At 43.7% G+C, this 17,436-nt stretch overlaps 2 protein-coding genes across 2 annotated transcripts in view; one reads left to right on the top strand and one right to left on the bottom strand.

The window, feature by feature from the left end:
- LOC125031029 (ankyrin repeat domain-containing protein 54-like) overlaps nt 1-1,270 on the top strand; it is a 2,205-nt gene extending 935 nt beyond the window's left edge. The window contains exons 3-4 of the mRNA XM_047621448.1: nt 510-989; nt 1,241-1,270. Coding sequence (XP_047477404.1) covers nt 510-989; nt 1,241-1,270 — 510 coding nt within the window. The remainder of the gene's footprint in view (nt 1-509; nt 990-1,240) is intronic.
- Nucleotides 1-17,172, bottom strand: part of LOC125031031 (serine/threonine-protein phosphatase 6 regulatory ankyrin repeat subunit A-like) — a gene marked incomplete at its 3' end in the record, with an annotated part of 36,676 nt that extends 19,504 nt beyond the window's left edge. The window contains exon 1 of the mRNA XM_047621449.1: nt 17,111-17,172. The remainder of the gene's footprint in view (nt 1-17,110) is intronic.
- Between the last annotated feature and the right edge of the window lie 264 nt (nt 17,173-17,436).

Genomic DNA, 17,436 nt, shown 5'->3' with positions numbered 1-17,436 from the left:
TGTCGCTAAATTCCATAAGTCTGAGATGAAAAAAAAACACGACCTTGCTTCGGAGACGTCTATTTTGTAAACAGAGTCCGAGCAGGTGTAAATCCGTGCGACCGCTTGTTTAGGGCGGGTGGCGGGCGCTCAAGTACTTCGATGAGTTTTGTTTAGATAAGAAATACAAAAATAGAACAGGGTCTTTTTATTTTGTTTTTGTTTTGTTTTTTGTTGTTTTTTATAGATGTATGGAGAGAAAACTAGGATATTGCTCGTTATGGAGGCGGGCTATGGAGTGTGGATATCATTCAATAGTTGAACCAAGCAATGTTGCATGAAGACGCGTTCATTAGCATATGTGTGTGTGTGTGTGTGTGTGTGTGTGTGTGTGTGTGTGTGTGTGTGTGTGTGTGTGTGTGTGTGTGTGTGTGTGTGTGTGTGTTTGTGTGTATACTTATTTATTTATATACACATATGTGTGTGTGTTTCAATTCCTGTATATATTTAACAAAGCAGCTTTATTGCAGGTCCACCATCCCGAAAGCACTGAAAAACGTCTTAGAGTAAAGAAAATGGACCCCGAAAGCAGAACCAAGAATCTCCACTTGTATTTAGCAATATTGTTAGGCGACGTTAAAGAACTTCAGAATTGCATTGCATCGGGGGCGGATATTGCAGTTGCAGACAAGTTCGGTGATACTTTCCTTCATTATGTCGCGAAGCTTGGACACTGTAGAGCAGCCAGAGTGTTACTAGAAGCCAGAGTTGACCCCAATGCTTCGAACGGCGCGGGTCAGACGCCTCTCCACTATGCGGCAAGAGCAGGAAACGAGAAAATTGTTCGAATCTTACTCAAAAATGGCGCCCACATGCGTGTGTTGGACCAAGGGAGCCACACACCGTTGCACATTGCATCGCAACGCCAAAGAGTTAAAGCCGCGAGTGTATTATATAAGAATAAAACCACGGAGACAAAGATCTATCGTCCAAAGCGACTAAATGCCATGGTAAGTTGCTTTCCCCCAATGTATCACAGCAATTATAGGATATGTATTGATATTATGACTTCTATATTTCTACCTGCCTATCCATGTATACATTCAAGAGTTCATTGATTTACTTCTTCCATTTTTCTTTTCACTTTTCTATTATTATATTCCTCATCAACTCCACATATGCGCCTTTTTACCTTCCATAGTGTCTACTTCGTTATGTCGTTACTTCCATACGCCTTCTTTCATCCTTCTCATTTGGTTAGGTTGTGAATGCTAAGATGAAGTTCAGTTAAATCAATTCATGCAGTAAGTTGTTAACTATCATGCAGTCTCGATTAATAGAAGTTAGATGTTGAATTAGATATTTGTTCGTACTTGATTTTGAAACTTCTTTCCTTTTTCCTCCTGGGTAGATCGACTGCGATCTCTTCAACAAGTTGGGTGCGATTGTGGCGACGGCGGAACGAACCACAGTACTGGACTTTCTAGGCATGAAGGACATACACGCAGCAGTCACGGAAGGCGAAATAGATCGCGTGAAGAAGTTACTGGAAAACAAACAAAATGTTCATAGTAAAAGTTACGACTTGTCTACACCTCTCCATTTTTCTGCTTTCGGAGGGAGCACTGATATAGTAAAATTTCTACTGGAAAAAGGCGCGAACCCCGATGCCGAAAATGAAACGGGCGACACTCCGCTCCATCTTGCAGCCATCAGCGGGAAGATTGAGGTCCTGCCGCTGTTAGCAACCGCAGCCAACATCAATAAATCAAGTGCCACTCACGACAAGCTTATACATTATGCCAGATATAGAGGAGAAAATCCTGAGCAGGCTATGTTGGATGTTTCTCATCTCTCCTCAGAGGGAAACACACCGCTCCATTTTGCGTGTTTGGCTGGGCATATCGAAGCAGTAAATATTTTGTTGGAAAAGGGTGCTGACTATAAATGTACCGCTGAATCTGGCCATACACCTTTACATTATGCTTCTCTCAGAGGACATACAAAAATTGTTCAAAAGCTCATCGAAGTTGGAGCAGACGTCAACGCACTTGACAGACGTCGATGTACAGCACTACACTACGCTGCCTCAGCAGGACATACTTCAGTGGTGGAAGAACTTGCAAGATCTGGGACAAACTTGCAGCTTCTCACAGACGCCGGGAAATCTGTTCTTCACGATGCCTCTTTCTACGGAAGGTTGGACTCCGCCCAGAGGCTGGCAGAGATTGAACCTAACCTCATCGCCGTCCGAGACAAGTTGGCGCTTTCGGCAGAAGACACAGCTCACATCCGAGGTCATGTTCACGCAGCCTGGTGGCTCCACAAGCAAACGGAGGCAGAAACCAGTCCTGGAACTTTTAACCACAGGACGGTAAGGACACTTTTTTCTACATCTGCAACCATTCACGTTCGTAATGTGTAAATCAAGAAAGCAAAGATTCATGTCCTGGCGCTTAGGCCGTAGTCTTCATGTACTGGTGATCTCTGTTGTTGCACACAAGACAGCGTAAGCAAATACTGAAGTGTATACTAAAAGGGTTTATCTTACCTGACAATTTGATATGCAAGTGTCCCAAATCATTACTAGAGAGATTAGTAATGCAATTAATCTTATGAAACTATGTTAAAGCACTGGAATAGTCTGTCTCTGCATGATATTTGTTAAATATTATTACATATCAGATGCATGTACCCATTTCTGTGGACTATGCATATACATTCACACACACACAGATAGGCAACCAAAAATGTGTACACACACATACACATGCAACCCCTGGGCACACTCCCCCTCTCTCAGTCTGTCCACATGAAACACCCTTGGGCGATCACTGGATTGACGAGGAGTTTTGAAGTGGACTCGGAGAGTAGCCACGGAACTCGGCGCTCCGATACACCCTGCAGTTCTGGAGGATCCTTCGGCGAGTGCTAACGAGGATCTCCTTGGACGCATTACCTGTATCAAGTCCAACGATGTGGGGCAGAGCGCTGATACCAAGAGCCAGAAATCCTCAATTTCTGGGACCCAGCAATGTCCGGGAAAAGGAGGCTATTCTCGCTACCAGCATCAGCTCCCAAACCATGAGGACCGACAGACATGTCATAGCCAACTCGATCACAGCCAGGTTTAGAAGTTTATAAACATCAGTAGGAGCATACACAGCAATAAGAGGCAAGAAGCCAAATGTAAGCTTCAGTCTCAATACCATTATACGCTCATCGACTGGAGTGACCTCCACTACCGAAGGCTGAAGTCTGCTGGAGATGGCTATGGCTACTTCTTGGAGATGGTGACCATCATTGAAGCCCGACCAGTAGTAGGTGTAGCCACCCACACTCATCGTGCTACTACCAGGTTTTCTTACCTCCGAGAGAGCAGCCACCTCAACTCTCAGCTGCTTCAGCTCCCTCGATAGTAGTGGCAACCAATTGTCCTGTCGCAAAGAGCGAACATTCCAAGCCCCCACCCTGACAGCCTGCCTGAGATTTAACCTTGGGCAGTCATTCCAGGTGGACGCCACCTTTGCCACCCCCACCGACGGTGCCCCATATAGCGAGGGTTGAGTGGCTGCGTGTCCAATAATCCACCTGAGGGGGTCCCACAAGCCTCATGCCAGGCTGGCGGACGCCGGGACGAAGACAGAACGAGTAACCCCAGTTCCCAGACCGAGCCCCAGCGGTCGCCAACCCAGAGGGACCCGGAGCCTGCCTTACTTGCTGGGTGAAAGGGAAATCTGTCCTCCTCCCGGCACTATCTCTAATATAGTTCATTGCCAGTTCTCTGGCACCCATTAACCCCAGGGGGCAATGGGGCAGGAGTTAGTACGAAACCAGGGCGTCTCCACATGCCAGTGGCCCATGACTCCGTACCTTTAGGGCCTCAAGCTGCTCCAAGAGCCTCCACGGTTCAGCCTAGGACCGCAAGGTACCTAGTTTCTATGGGTGGCCACGAGGAGGCACTGCAGAATTCTTGATGAGGGAGAGGTGGCATCATGAGCTGGCAGGGGAGACTTATACACAGCTGTTCCCTTTTCGCACCAGGCTAGCCAGGGGTGGCGGCTGCAAAGGCATGAAAACCACTTAACACTACCTAGGCTACCACACCATCGCTTCACATCACCCTGTGCATGAAGCAACCACTCATGTGTGTGTTTGTGTGTGTGTGTGTGTGTGTGTGTGTGTGTGTGTGTGTGTGTGTGTGTGTGTGTGTGTGTGTGTGTGTGTGTGTGTGTGGAGTGCGAGTGTGTGTATGTGTGTCTGTAATAACTGTTATATCAATTCCAAAATGTTTTTTATCATAAAATTGTTGTAAACCGCCAACTGTTTTAAATCCCACACAGAGAGTCTGCAAAGAGAATATCAACGACTATGGCGAAATCAGCTTGAAGATAAAGAGCACCAACCAGGGGAAAAACGCAAGCATCTTGGCAAGCAGCATTGACTTCGGTCTGTTCGAGATCCACTTCCAAGACCACCAAGGGCGGACGCTCCTTCACGTGGCGGCCGAGCAGAATGACCTCGTCAACGTTAAGGTCCTTTTGGAGCGAGGCGCCCTGCCCACAGCTCTCACCTTCAGCAGCAAGACTCCCGGTGACCTTGCCCGTGATAAAGGTCACTTAGAGGCCTATAATATTATCAACAGCAAGAAGAAGATTTATGAAACCAAAGAAGTAAGTGCAGCGTAGCAATGGAAGCTGTTTAAATATGGCACCCACGTGATCTTCCTCAGTGATATATTCATTGTCATGACACTGAGCGGATGAGTAATGTAGGTTATGCCGTCTATTTTCAGAGTCCTGAAGAGCTTTTTGTAGCTCTTCTCAGACTGATAACGAAGACCGCATACTACAATGCTGAGGCAGCAACGACGCCCCATGACCTCGAGTCCACGGACGCCAGCATCAAGGGTCAGAACCCGTCGCTGTCGGCCGTGAGGAAGGCATCGTCGCTTCTGATCTCGGGCGCCCCCCTGGAGCCTCCTGGGTCCCACACCTGCTACCCGCTCCACCTCGCCATCACCGCCAACTGCACTCCCCTCCTGCCTCTTCTTCTGGCCGCCGGGGCGCCGCTCACGGCCACTAGGGATGGGCTTGGCCCGGTGCAGCTTGCGTGGCTCACTCCCGACATCACCACTTGGGTTGCTGTGCTGGTCACCAGGGTATGTCTGTTTACGTACATTAACGAATGCGCTTTCTTTTGAAGAGGCATAGGTGAAACAAAACAAAGTGAGACGCTGGAGTTCTAGATAACTGATTTACTTAATCATTTAATCACTTACACGAAAGGTAAAGGTTTAATTCACTTATGGAAGTAACTACGTCGAATCAATGCAGCATCAAAGCATCGGCGGTTGTAGCATCATATTCAGAGGCTGTTTCATCTGCTTGATTTTAATCCAAACCGAGAGCTGCAACAGAAGCCAGTCCGAGTGACATTAGATGTCTGTTGACATGGTGATAGATAATGAATCATGATAAAAATTTACGAAGAATACTTTCCTAATACGCTGACTCAGTTTGAAATACAACTGTTATTAACGCAAATTATGTCAATTTAAAAGGTTTCGCGGTTTCAGTACGTTTGACTAATCAATTCTGGAAACAGGCTGTCAGAGACCGGATTGCGGTGGAGATGCAGCCCCTGGATGGCGCCCTTCAGGCAGCTGCACGGGCGCTGCTGGAGGCTTTGGACGGAGACAGGCCGTGGGAGGCCGCGCTCGAGCTTCCCGCCGGCTCCTCGGACTCTCTGGACGCGCTGCTCTTCCGCGCAGCCAAGGGCGGAGCCGCCACACTGGCTTGGTGGATCTGGAACAGCGGCGGCTCCGCGGTGTCCCGGCACACTAAGGGAGCCACGCCCCTGCACGCTGCCCTGGACGAAGGGCATCTCGACACGGCCAGAGCCCTCGCCCTCCACATGGGGGGGAACCTCTTCCTCCCCGACGCCAATGGACGACTGCCGGTCATCCTGATGTCATCCCACGCAGACAGGATCATCAAGGTATATGATAATGCATGTACATATATACATACATACATGCGCGCGCGTGTATTAGTGTGTGTGTGCGTACGTGTGCGTGCGTGCGTGCGTGCGTGCGTGCGTGCGTGTGTGTGTGTCTGTGTGTGGGCGTATGTGTTGTATGTATGTATGTATGTGTACACGTATATATATGATATTTTTTTTTAAATTAGCCATAATAAAAAACAAAGCTTCAGCTACCTCCCTTCTGTAATCCAAAGTCTGAAGGCTTCAGAAATGGCAAAGCCTAATGCAAATGAATTATGACATGGAAAATAAATCACACATTTTATATAAATTAAAATTTAAAATTTAAAGTTTAACCAGCCCGTGACACTGTTATCAATTGGCTCTTACTTAAAGAGCCTATTAATAATTTTGTCACCTTTCCCCATTGGTGGCCAGCACTAGAGATAAGAAACATGTTGAGGTTAGAAGTGAACATTTAGGAAGTGGAAGAGCGAGAGAAAGAGAGTGAGTTTATTTGTGAGTGTGTGTATGTATCATGCATGCATGCATAATATAAATCCATGTAAACACATACTTATACGTGCAAAGAGAGCAAAAGACATAATGGAGCAATGATCTCCAACAGGAAATGATGGCTCGTGAGTACACTGTGTTGGAGCAAGCGAAGGAGGAAGCCAAGAGTTCTGCCAATCGAAAAGAGGTTCTTGAAGTGACGTTCCTCTTCTTGGTTCTATGCCTGGAGTTCGACCCGCAGGTGAATTCTTCCGACTACCCTGACGAGCGCTGGAGGACTGTCCTCTCCTGGGTACTCTCGCTTCACTCTCTCGACACCGAGAGATACAAAGACAAAGCGGCGTGGATAAAAGAGATGATTGACAAGTTTAGAGAAATATGGCGAGAGCTGCACTCGTATCACGAGGAGGATAATCCTAGTTGTTACAAATACCATCTGGAATTAGTTGGAAAGTTGCATTCCAGGTTCTGGACTCAACTTGAGGAAATTAGTGAACTTTTTGATGACATTGATAACACGCAGCAAGATAATTATATTTGTGAACTACTGAAGAGAACCATTATCAAGTCATGTGAGAAAAATATGCCTCTGTTCTTACACCTGCTGTCATGCGTGGCTGGCGTCAAATTTAGTGAGAAGATTGACGCAGTGTGTGGAGGATTCCCGCTTCACTGCGCAGCCCTTCACAATAACATGTCTGCAGCCAGGTATATTCTGAGCAGAGGAGCCTCACCTGGGGTACAGGACCGCTTCGGCAACACACCTGCCCACTACGCGTACATGTTCGGGCACCAGGAGGTTGGGGACTTCTTAAAAACTGACTTGGTTAACAACAATGGCCTTCCTGCTGAATATATGCTTGAAGGATACAACCATTACTTGAAACTGTATAAAGTGAACTTAAATGAATTACAGAAAAGAAAAATGCAAAGAGATATTACTGCCTCTCAAATCATACAAGAACATCTACAAACTTTAAAGAGAAAGTGGAAGGAGTATAGCATAGATCAAACTGTCAAAGAATGCCACGTAGATTTTACAAGTGGCGAAACTCGTGAAATTAAAAAATCTGTTTCAGAGTTTATACAGCAGTTGATACTTTCAATTACAACAGTAAATGCAATGTACAAAGGTGATTTGCACATGTTAGGGAGTTCTGGGGATAATGTTCGGTTATTTTGCCCAGATGAGTTTGATTTTAATATCATCCTACAAAATACAAACATATATTTTCCTGTAAAATGGAAAGGAAACTTAAGAGATGGATCTGTGAAATTTGATAAAGTTTTAAATGAACTGTTGCTGGACCATTTCTATTGCACAGTGAGACAGTGTCTTGTGAACTGCGAGACCGTAGACAAGCGACTGGCCATTGTTCTGCCGGGAGTGAAGAAGACTCAGGTGGGAGTAGCGCTCAGCCTCATCTGGACAGGTAAGGTGTTCCCTCTCCTGCTGGTGGATGTTGATGTTGTGGCCACTGTTAGAGCCAGTTGGCCACCTGCACTCAGGAGGCCAAAGCTCATGCCCTCCACCTTTGACTCTGTGTATTTGAATAGCATTGGCGACAAAGAATGGAGGTTCTCATTCGCACTGGCGGAAAATGCAGTTATGAAAAATCTGACAGCTGACAAACGCAGGGTATTTCTGGCCTGCAAGCTGGGGCTGAGTGCCCTGAAAGTGGAGAAGTGGGCACCGAGACACATCCAGAATCAATTCAAATATTTCCATGGAAGATTCTTCAAGATTCCCTCGCCAAAGGGCTTCCTTCTGAAGAATACCTTCTTCCTGGAGCTGGAGGAGGTGACAGATGAGGAGCAGTGGACAGAGGAGCATTTAGTGGAGAGGATGACCTCGATATTCCGGAGGATGTGCGAGGAATACACCGATCCCACCTCGCAAGTGACTAACTGGGAACCGGCAGCGGTAAAGGCGTACTTCGCTGGCCCGACGCAAGATCCATGTGTCGGCTTTGGAGCGTCGGAAATCCTCAAGTTTCTGAAATCATTTAACTCTTGAGACTTGAAGAGGGTTCTCCCTCATCAGGTATCAGTACACTCTCAGGGGAAAGAAGTATATGACAAAAAAAGGACCTCTTGGATGGCAGGGAAGCATTTTGTAAACGTATGACTCTCGCAAGTTCATAACCACAGTCAGCCAGTAACAAAAATGATGTTACATCAACCAAGTGCCTCTGGAGCTTGCAGGAAATGAATTGATAAATAAAAAAAAAAGTGTATGGCAATTCATTTCCTGGGTAGGGTTAGGTGGTAGGTGGTAATGACAAGGAGTTAGGATGTAATGCGTGACACTTCCAAAGAATTGCTCAAAACAGTGTTACAGCTGGTATGTCACTGGGAGAATTCAGGGGAAGAGCAGCTCCGCTGAACTCCAATTCTCCTAATGCGGTAGCCAGAGTCATAGACGAAATCAAAACAATGATGCGGCCTGATCTTGAATGGCTAATACCACGTAACAACAACTGTCCTTGCATTAAAGTACTGTCATTATTTTATTGTAATCCTTTTTATATAGTAATTTACTATGTTCCTCTTTCATTATCAGTTATTTGGAAAATACTTAGTCATTTAATTACAACTTATTTTTATTTATACCTTCATCAACAAATAAAATATATGAAACAAAGGCAAGACAATCCTGCCTATGCGATATATTACTAACATATAAAATATCGCCCTAATCCCTAACAAAGAAAGTACCAAACCTTTTTATAGCAAAAACGGCAGAGACATCTTGCCCAGGCCTACGGCAGTGGAGGAGTGACCCAGAGGAATATTACATAAGGAACATAGGGGTAGATCAGATTGTGACATCAGATAGGAGTGTGTTAGACGGTGGGTGGGGTGGGGGGGGGGGCGACGAACGCTACTGCAGGAACTACCTCGTTACCGCATCCAACATTAGCATTTTTACCAATTATATGTTACTAGATTACTTTACTGTAATAACAGTTACATAAATTATTTGCTGCATGAATAAATAAACATATTTTAGGAAATTTCTGCCAACTTACTAGCTTGTATAACGAGTGCAGCTCTTGTTTGAAGAGGTAATACTTTTAATGTAACGGCCAGGAATATGCCCCTTTGACATATCACTGGAGTATATTCAAATATCGATTAGTAACTAACAGTCTATGTATCAAATTATCACAATTCAATTCAGAACTCCACCCTTAATTTACATCTCAAACAAGGTTAAATATCAAGTGGCTGTTCGTGCTAAATGAAGTGTAATGTACTTCATTCATATACACCATAATGACACAGCATCGTTTACAGTTTGCGTAATGTACATCTAACACATTCTAAGAATTGTATATTAATTTAGTGTTTACAAATAATGTCAAAACGGGGTCCACAAATTTTCAACAGGGTTCAGTGCTTTTCTAGCCCTTCCCTAGTCGGTCAGTTACTTGAAATTTGAGTTTCCCTGTTGCTGGGGTTACTAGTGTATGCACGAAAACTGGTGAAATGCTCATGTTAGATATTGTCTGAAATCGCCAGACAAGGCCTGGTAGTATGACTATTTATTTTGCATTAAATTTTCATGTTGGTGATTGCCTTTCATTTATTATAATCCTACCTTCTGTGCCTACTGCATTCATCACTATAATGCAATCATCACTGGTACTTCAATTACATAGAATAACTAGGAATATACATTTAAATATTTTTTTTATCCTGAGAGCACAAAAACTTTAGAGGAGAAATGACTTTCCCATACCTAATTTTATTACAGACCTAAATAACAAGTTTAACCCAATGCCGCTGGGGAAAATGAGCAAAAAATGGGGAAAATGTTGTGCCTACTTTCTATATCTTTTTTGTGAAACGTCTGCCCATAGATGGCTCTGCTAGTGCTTAGCCACAAAGGAGTCAATTAGTTAGACTTTGTGACCGTACCTGATTTGAAATTCTGGGAAAAACATATTTTTTACTAGTGCTATGAATATCGATGGTGTTATTCTTATTATAAACATAATTGTTATAATGTTTTTTAACATTAGTAACAGCAACGTAAATCAAAGAAAAGGGTAAACAGGCGAGACAGGCAGTACTCGTAACTGGCTCATTGGTGATTTATAACAAGTGTAGCCATCTATATTTTAAAACAATCAAACAAGTACTCACGGTGTGCATACCCGTCGGTATTGGGTTAATTTGATAGTGCTTTACACAGATATAAAACTATATCAGATACGTGCTTTCCATAAGCTTTCTTTAAACATACACAGACACCAAAGAAAACAAAATATCTTCCTAGATCTATCTATCTGTCCCAGGGACCACTTAGAAAGTTGAGGTTTAGGGTGTTCTTAACCCAATGCCGCCAGGAAAAAAGGAATAAAAAATTGGGAAAATGCTGTGCTCATTTTTTTTTTTTTTTTTTTTGTGAAATGTCTATGCACATGCCACAAAGGAGTGAATTAGTAGACCTTGTGACCTTACCTGATTTGAATTGGCAGGAAAAACGTACTTTTTACTTGTGCTATGAATATCGATGGTGTGATTTTATTATAAACATTATAATTACTATATGTTATAAACATTAGTAACAGTAAAATAAGATAAAGTAAAATATTTTTGTAAATCAAAGAAAAGGGTAAGCGGGCAAGACAGGCAGTACTCGTAACTGGCTCATTGGTGACTTAGTACAAGTGTAGCCATCTATGTGTAAAAACAATCAAACAAGTAACTCACAGTGGGCATAGCATGTACATACACGGCATGCCCATTGGCAATGGGTTAATGTCTTTTTCAGTATTTTGTGGGTTTGTTGAGGTCTTCCGTCTTAAATTTTCCACCTCATCAGCAAGCTCACTCTTACTGGGAGCTCCGTCCTTCTAAGACCCTTAGAAGGACCACTTCATCCCACAGTCAAATGGTTAATGGTTTAAAGCAAAATAAATGTGCTAGACATCTAAGGTCATGTAGCACTATAGTTAATGTTAGTGAAGGGTGGTTGGGTTAGTGATTAGTTGTTAAGGCTGGGTTAAGGAATTGGTGATTGAATGGGTTAGGGTCGGATGAGGTAATGTAAAGGGGTTAGATTAAGTGAAGGATATATATGCGTTTGAGGAAGGAAAAAAGGTTGTCAAAGCAGAAAGTGTGAGATTCTGTAAGGATGTCTGATAGGTTGGGATGTCTATGTAGGGAGGATAGGTGGGGGAAAGTAGAGGTACGGGTTGCTTCAAAACGTGGGCATGATAATAGAATGTGTGGGACTGAAAGAGGAATATTACATAAGGAACATAGGGGTAGATCAGATTGTGACATCAGATAGGAGTGTGTTAGACGGGTGTGGCCAATGCGTAAACGGGCGAGAGCCGTCTCCCAACGTCTGTTCCGATGGAATGGAGCTGACCAGGAGGAGATTGATAGTTTTACAATATGTAATTTATTAGTGTGGAGACTTGACCAAAAAGATTGTCATCGATTATACAAGGTCTTAAAGTGTGGGTAATAATCCGTGGCTGGGATATGTGAGAAACGTGGTTGGTTTGATGCGGACATAGCAGCGTAGCGTGCTAGAGTATCTGCCTGTTCATTGCCGGGGATTCCAACATGGCTGGGCACCCAGCAAAATTTGATAATTTTATGATGTGTGGACGGGTAGAATAATCAGTTCTGGATCTTACAAACAAGGGGTTGGTCGTGTGTATTGACTTTATGAGAGTCAATGAGTTACAGGAGTCAGTAAAAATTGTAAAAGAGGAAGAGGGGGCGAGTTTATGTGTTTTAAGGCAAAAAGGAGTGCATACAGTTCCGTAGTAAGGACACTGGATTCAGGAGGGAGTATTTGAAAGTACGAGTTGGGAAGATTACTGCAAAACCAGCACCGGAGGTGGTTTTGGAGCCGTCAGTGTAAACGTGAATACTGGAGGAATGAGTGGAGGCATGGTCAAGGAAATGGGTGAGAAGGACAGTAGGAGGAATATTTGATTTTGTTGGGTCAGGGAAGACAGAGGAGCAAATGTGGGGCAAGGTATAAGCCATGGAGGGACTGACTGGACAGAGAACGGGAGAGGTCGGAGATGGGGAAAAGGGGAATGGGAGAGGAGGGTATCCATGTGAGTGGAGAAAGGAGTAGGTAATCGTGGAGAAGCAAAGGTAGGAAGTAGGGATCGTGGGATAGTTAGTTTAGTGAGGGGTGGAATCGAGTATAACATCGGAGAGAGAGAAGGGCACGGCGTCGAGAGAGAGATGGTATGCCTGATTCAGTGTACAGGCTATCAACTGGAGAGGAGCGGAAGGCACCTAGGGCTAAGCGAAGACCACAGTGATGGATTGTATCAAGATGGGCAAGGAGAGAAGTTGAGGCAGAGGAGTAGATATGGCATCCATAATCAAGAGTGGAGAGGATCAAGGTGACATGAAGATGAAGGAGAGTTTTTCGATCTGAGCCCCAGGATAAATGGGATAGGGTTTGTAAAATTTGGAGACGGCGGCGAGCTTTTTCTTTGATGTAAAGAATATGGTCTCGCCAGGATAGTTTGAAGTCAAAAATGACGCCTAGGAATTTACCAGAGGAACGGTGTTTGAGTGGAGTGTCATATAAAAAGTGTGAAGGTAGAGGACCTATACGTGTGCGAGAGAAAAGGATGGAGAAAGATTTGGAGGTAGAAAAGCGGAAGCCATGGTTTGTGGCCCAGGAGGATGCTGATGATATTGCAGATTGAAGAAATTGATAGAGATTTGGTATGGATGTGCCAGAGGCATAGAGGGTTAAATCATCAACATATAGTGATGACCGGGCTCCTGGTGGTAGAACTGAGGCAATGTCATTTACGGCAAGAAGGAATAAGGTGGTACTAAGCACACTGCCTTGTGGGACGCCTTCAATTTGAGGAAAGATGATGTGGCAGAGGCAATTTTGACCTGGAAAGTGCGTTGGGAGAGGAAAGACTTTATGAAGACACCCATGTTTCCCCGTATGCCTTGAGAGGACAATTGTTGGAGAATATGGAACCTCCATGTCGTATCATATGCTTTTTCTAGGTAAAAAAAAACAGCTAGTACGGATTCATGGTGTGCAAATGCGGATGTAATATATGTCTCAAAATGAGCAAGGGGGTCAGCTGTGCTTCGGGCACGGCGAAAAACCAAACTGGGATGGAGAGATAAGATTGTGAGATTCAAGATACCACATTAAGCGGAAGTTAACAATTCGCTCTAGTAGTTTGTAGAAGCAGCTAGTTAGTGCGATGGGGCGATAGTCTTGAGGGAGGGTACCCGATTTATTGGATTTCAGGAAGGGGAGGATAAGAGCTTCTCGCCAATGAGAAGGAAAATTTCCTGATGTCCATATGTGGTTGTAAATTGTTAATAGGATGGATAAGGAGGAAGTTGGGAGTTGTCGGAGCATACGGTAGTGAATACCGTCAGGGCCTTCATGAGTGTTGCGGCACGATTTTAGGGCAGCACTGAGTCCAGAGGAAGAAAAGGGAGCATTATAGGACTCAGCAGAGGATAGGGGGAAGATAATGGGGGTACGTTCCCTGATGGTTTTAATAGAAGAGAAGTGTGGAGAAAGGTGAGAACCACTACTGACCTGAAATAATCACCCAGTTCATTAGCGACTTCGGGAGGATCAGAGATGAGGGTATCTCGAATATGGAGGACGGGGGCTTGATGGGGGGAATGTTTGCCTGATAGTTTAGGGACCTACCATGGAACACATTTGGAGGTATAGGGTCTTGAGGTTCGAGGGATATCTGTATGGGCAGCTCTTAGGACTGTAGTTATGAAAAATCGTATAATTTCTAATACGGATGAGAGGGAGGATGGAGGATTATGAATAGCAGAGAGTGAAGTGAATGTATGCCAGTCGGCTCTATCAAAGCACCAGCGTGGGGAGTTAGGAAGTGGCACATATGAAGTTGGAGAAAGGAGAACTGGAAAGTGGTCACTATAGCGAAAGTGGTCTAGAACTGACCAGTGGAAATCTAAATGAAGAGAAAGGGAGCATAGAGAGAGGTCAATGCATGCGTGTATCAGAGTGTGTGGGGCAATCTGAATTTAGAATAATAAGATCAGCTGTGGAGAGGAAGTGCTCTAGAGCTCGGCCACGGGTGTTGGTGATAGAATCACCCCAAAGAGTGTGGCGGCAGTTAAAATCACCTACTATGAGTAAAGGTGATTGAAGTTGGGAAATTAGGTTTTCAAAAGCAACGAAGTCAATTGGGTGGGAAGGGGAGAAGTAGACTGAAATCACTGTGATCCAGCGGCGAAGAAAGAAACGAATAACTGTACAAGGGACAGTGGTTTGAAAGGGAGGTATGACATAAGGTGTTTTCTGGTTGATAAGTATGGACGAGACATAAAGGGAGTGTGGACGAGACATAAAGGGATTGGTATTGGAGAATGTGTAAGAAAAGTCTCTTGAAGGCATATAATGGATGGGTTATAAGAGGAGAGGATATGACGGAGGTCAGGTCTGTGAGAGCGGAAACCGCGAATGTTCCAATGAAGGATAGTTATACTTCGTTGATTTAGTGATAACGATTGTAGTACATGTTGGGGAATTTGAAGGGGAAGGTGCTAGAGGGTGGGATAAGGAATGAGGTTGGGAAGGTGGTGTTGTATCAGGAGGGGTGTTAGGAGGTAGAGGGTCTGGGGAAGAGGGTGCTTGTGATATAAGGGATTCACGTGTATCCAGGAGTGAGTGGAAGGGATAGAGGGGATGGTGGGAGGGTTAATGTAGGTGGGGCTGGAGTCGGGAGGGATGGGTTTTGTTGGGATGGGGTAGGAGTATTGGGTGTAGGGAGAATATGAGTAGGAGGAGGATGGATATCGGCAGTCACTTTGAGTGTGGAGGGAGCGGGAGTTGTAGAATTTGAAGGTGTATGAGTATTAGTTTGGGACTCGATTATGTAGTTCTGGATATCTTCAAGAGTTTCTGTAGTGGAGTTGGTTGGTGAGTTTTGTGAGATAAAGGTTTTCTTGTGAAGGGGGAAGAGAAGTCTGGTGTCTGAAGAATAGGGGCAAAGGAAGGTGGAGGTGATTGTGGGGTAGGGGAAGAGGGGTGGAACGTTTATTCTGTCTGCTGCGGGTAGTGCGGGGAGGGAGAGGGTAAGGTGGTGGGGCTGTAGTAGAGATTGGAGTGTCTGGATTTAGGATGGCAAAAGAATTTGATTGGGTAGAGATTGGAGTGTCTGGATTTAGGATGGCAAAGGGATTTGACTGGGGAAGGTAGGAGGTAGAAGAGGGGAAGTTAGATGGAGGGGGGTTAGGTTTAGGAGAGGGTGTAGGAGCTTGGGGGTAGGGGGAGTGGCAGAGTGAGCGACATTACTAGAGTAGGGGGTAAGAGAAAAACCTCGTCGACGAGCCTCCTGTCTGGCTTCACGTAGAGTGAGTCCAAGTCTGAATCTGAGAGTTGCTACCTCAGACTCAAATTTGTAGGTGGGGCAGCCTCTATAAAATACAATATGGGGGCTGCCACAGTTTGCACATGTGCGTGATTGTGCAGAGCAGTTTGATCGAGTATGGCCAGGTTGGGCACATAGAGGGCATCTGGCTGTGGAATGGCAGTGTTTGGCTGGGTGTCCTAAACGCCAACAATTTTGGCACTGACGAGGAGGAAGTTGGTATGGTCGGACCGGTAGGGATTCCCCACCTATGTAAACATTAAAGGGAAGGTCATGTCTCCGGAAAGTAATTTTGGCAATGTTGATGGATTTCTTACGATTTCCTCTGGAAGGAATTGTGGTGCCCTCTCTGAGAACCACTCAAATATTTTATCCAGTTGGGCACTATCTGTTATTTCCAAGGTGTGGTTTCTCCAATATTTACCTTTAGAACCCACACCATAAAAGATAAAGAATCATACAGGGTATTTATGATCTAATTTCAACCTTAGAGGTAACTGAGAGAAGGGGTAATATCAAAACCCTTAATAAGCTTACAAATTTTAGTTGACATTATGAATCATATATCATTACACTTTTACAATAATATAACCATACATTTACCAAAATGTCCAGCTACTCCAACTTGTCACTAGTTGGTCTTCTCAGCTATCTTCTTCTGGGCTCCCAAAAGATATTTTCTTTCATTCTTGTGCACAACACCAGGAACAAATAAATCCAATCTTCAGCAAAACCATAAAAAAGCTAAAAATATAAACTAAAAAAATAAACTAAAAAAACTAACAAAAGAATAAACCCATTCCTAGAAAAGAAACAATATTCTAGTTTAGGAATGATAAAACAATATAATGTTATAAATCTTAATAAGTCATTTCTTAAAAGAACAAATATATCTTGCAAACAAACAAATTACGTAGAGCATTTATGTTATTATACATGATCTGAGTAATTGTATGCACATTCTAGTAAATTTTGACTAAACATCATTTCAATAGTATACAATTATAAATGTTAAGAACACACGCTTTGAATGGGTTTTAAATTCTTAAATATAATGAGAGAGACACATCTGGATGTTGTTCAGTGCCATGTGCCAGCCTCCAGCTGTGAAGAAGACATACTATTTATCTCTAATTTCTAGTTTGATCTCCAATATTTACTTTATTTTGTTCTATAAATCAAATATATAGTATCTTATGACTTTACTAATTATATAATTACAGTTGAACATTCTTTCTTACCTCGGATATTTCATGATACTCTAAAAGACTTTCAGGCTGTCGTATGGCACTCTTCTCTGATCTCTTTCTCTCTCTCTCTATGACTATAGCAATAGTATCAGGCTTTAGTACTGTATATATTTCAAAATTTAAAGTCTACTCAGATCACATATAGTACAAACATATAGTTCTCCTTAACCTGTACATGCATAATTTTCAGAACTTAAATGAAACTTTTTAATAACAAGAATAGTACATATTGTTTTCTTCATCGAAATATCAATTATACAACCTTAATTTAACAGTACTATTGACATATAACAGTGTACCCTTTAAATAAAGAGAAT

The sequence above is a fragment of the Penaeus chinensis genome, chromosome 12, assembly GCF_019202785.1.
Source record: "Penaeus chinensis breed Huanghai No. 1 chromosome 12, ASM1920278v2, whole genome shotgun sequence".
Taxonomy (NCBI): Eukaryota; Metazoa; Arthropoda; class Malacostraca; order Decapoda; family Penaeidae; genus Penaeus; species Penaeus chinensis.
This window is presented reverse-complemented; position numbering and strand designations above follow the sequence as displayed.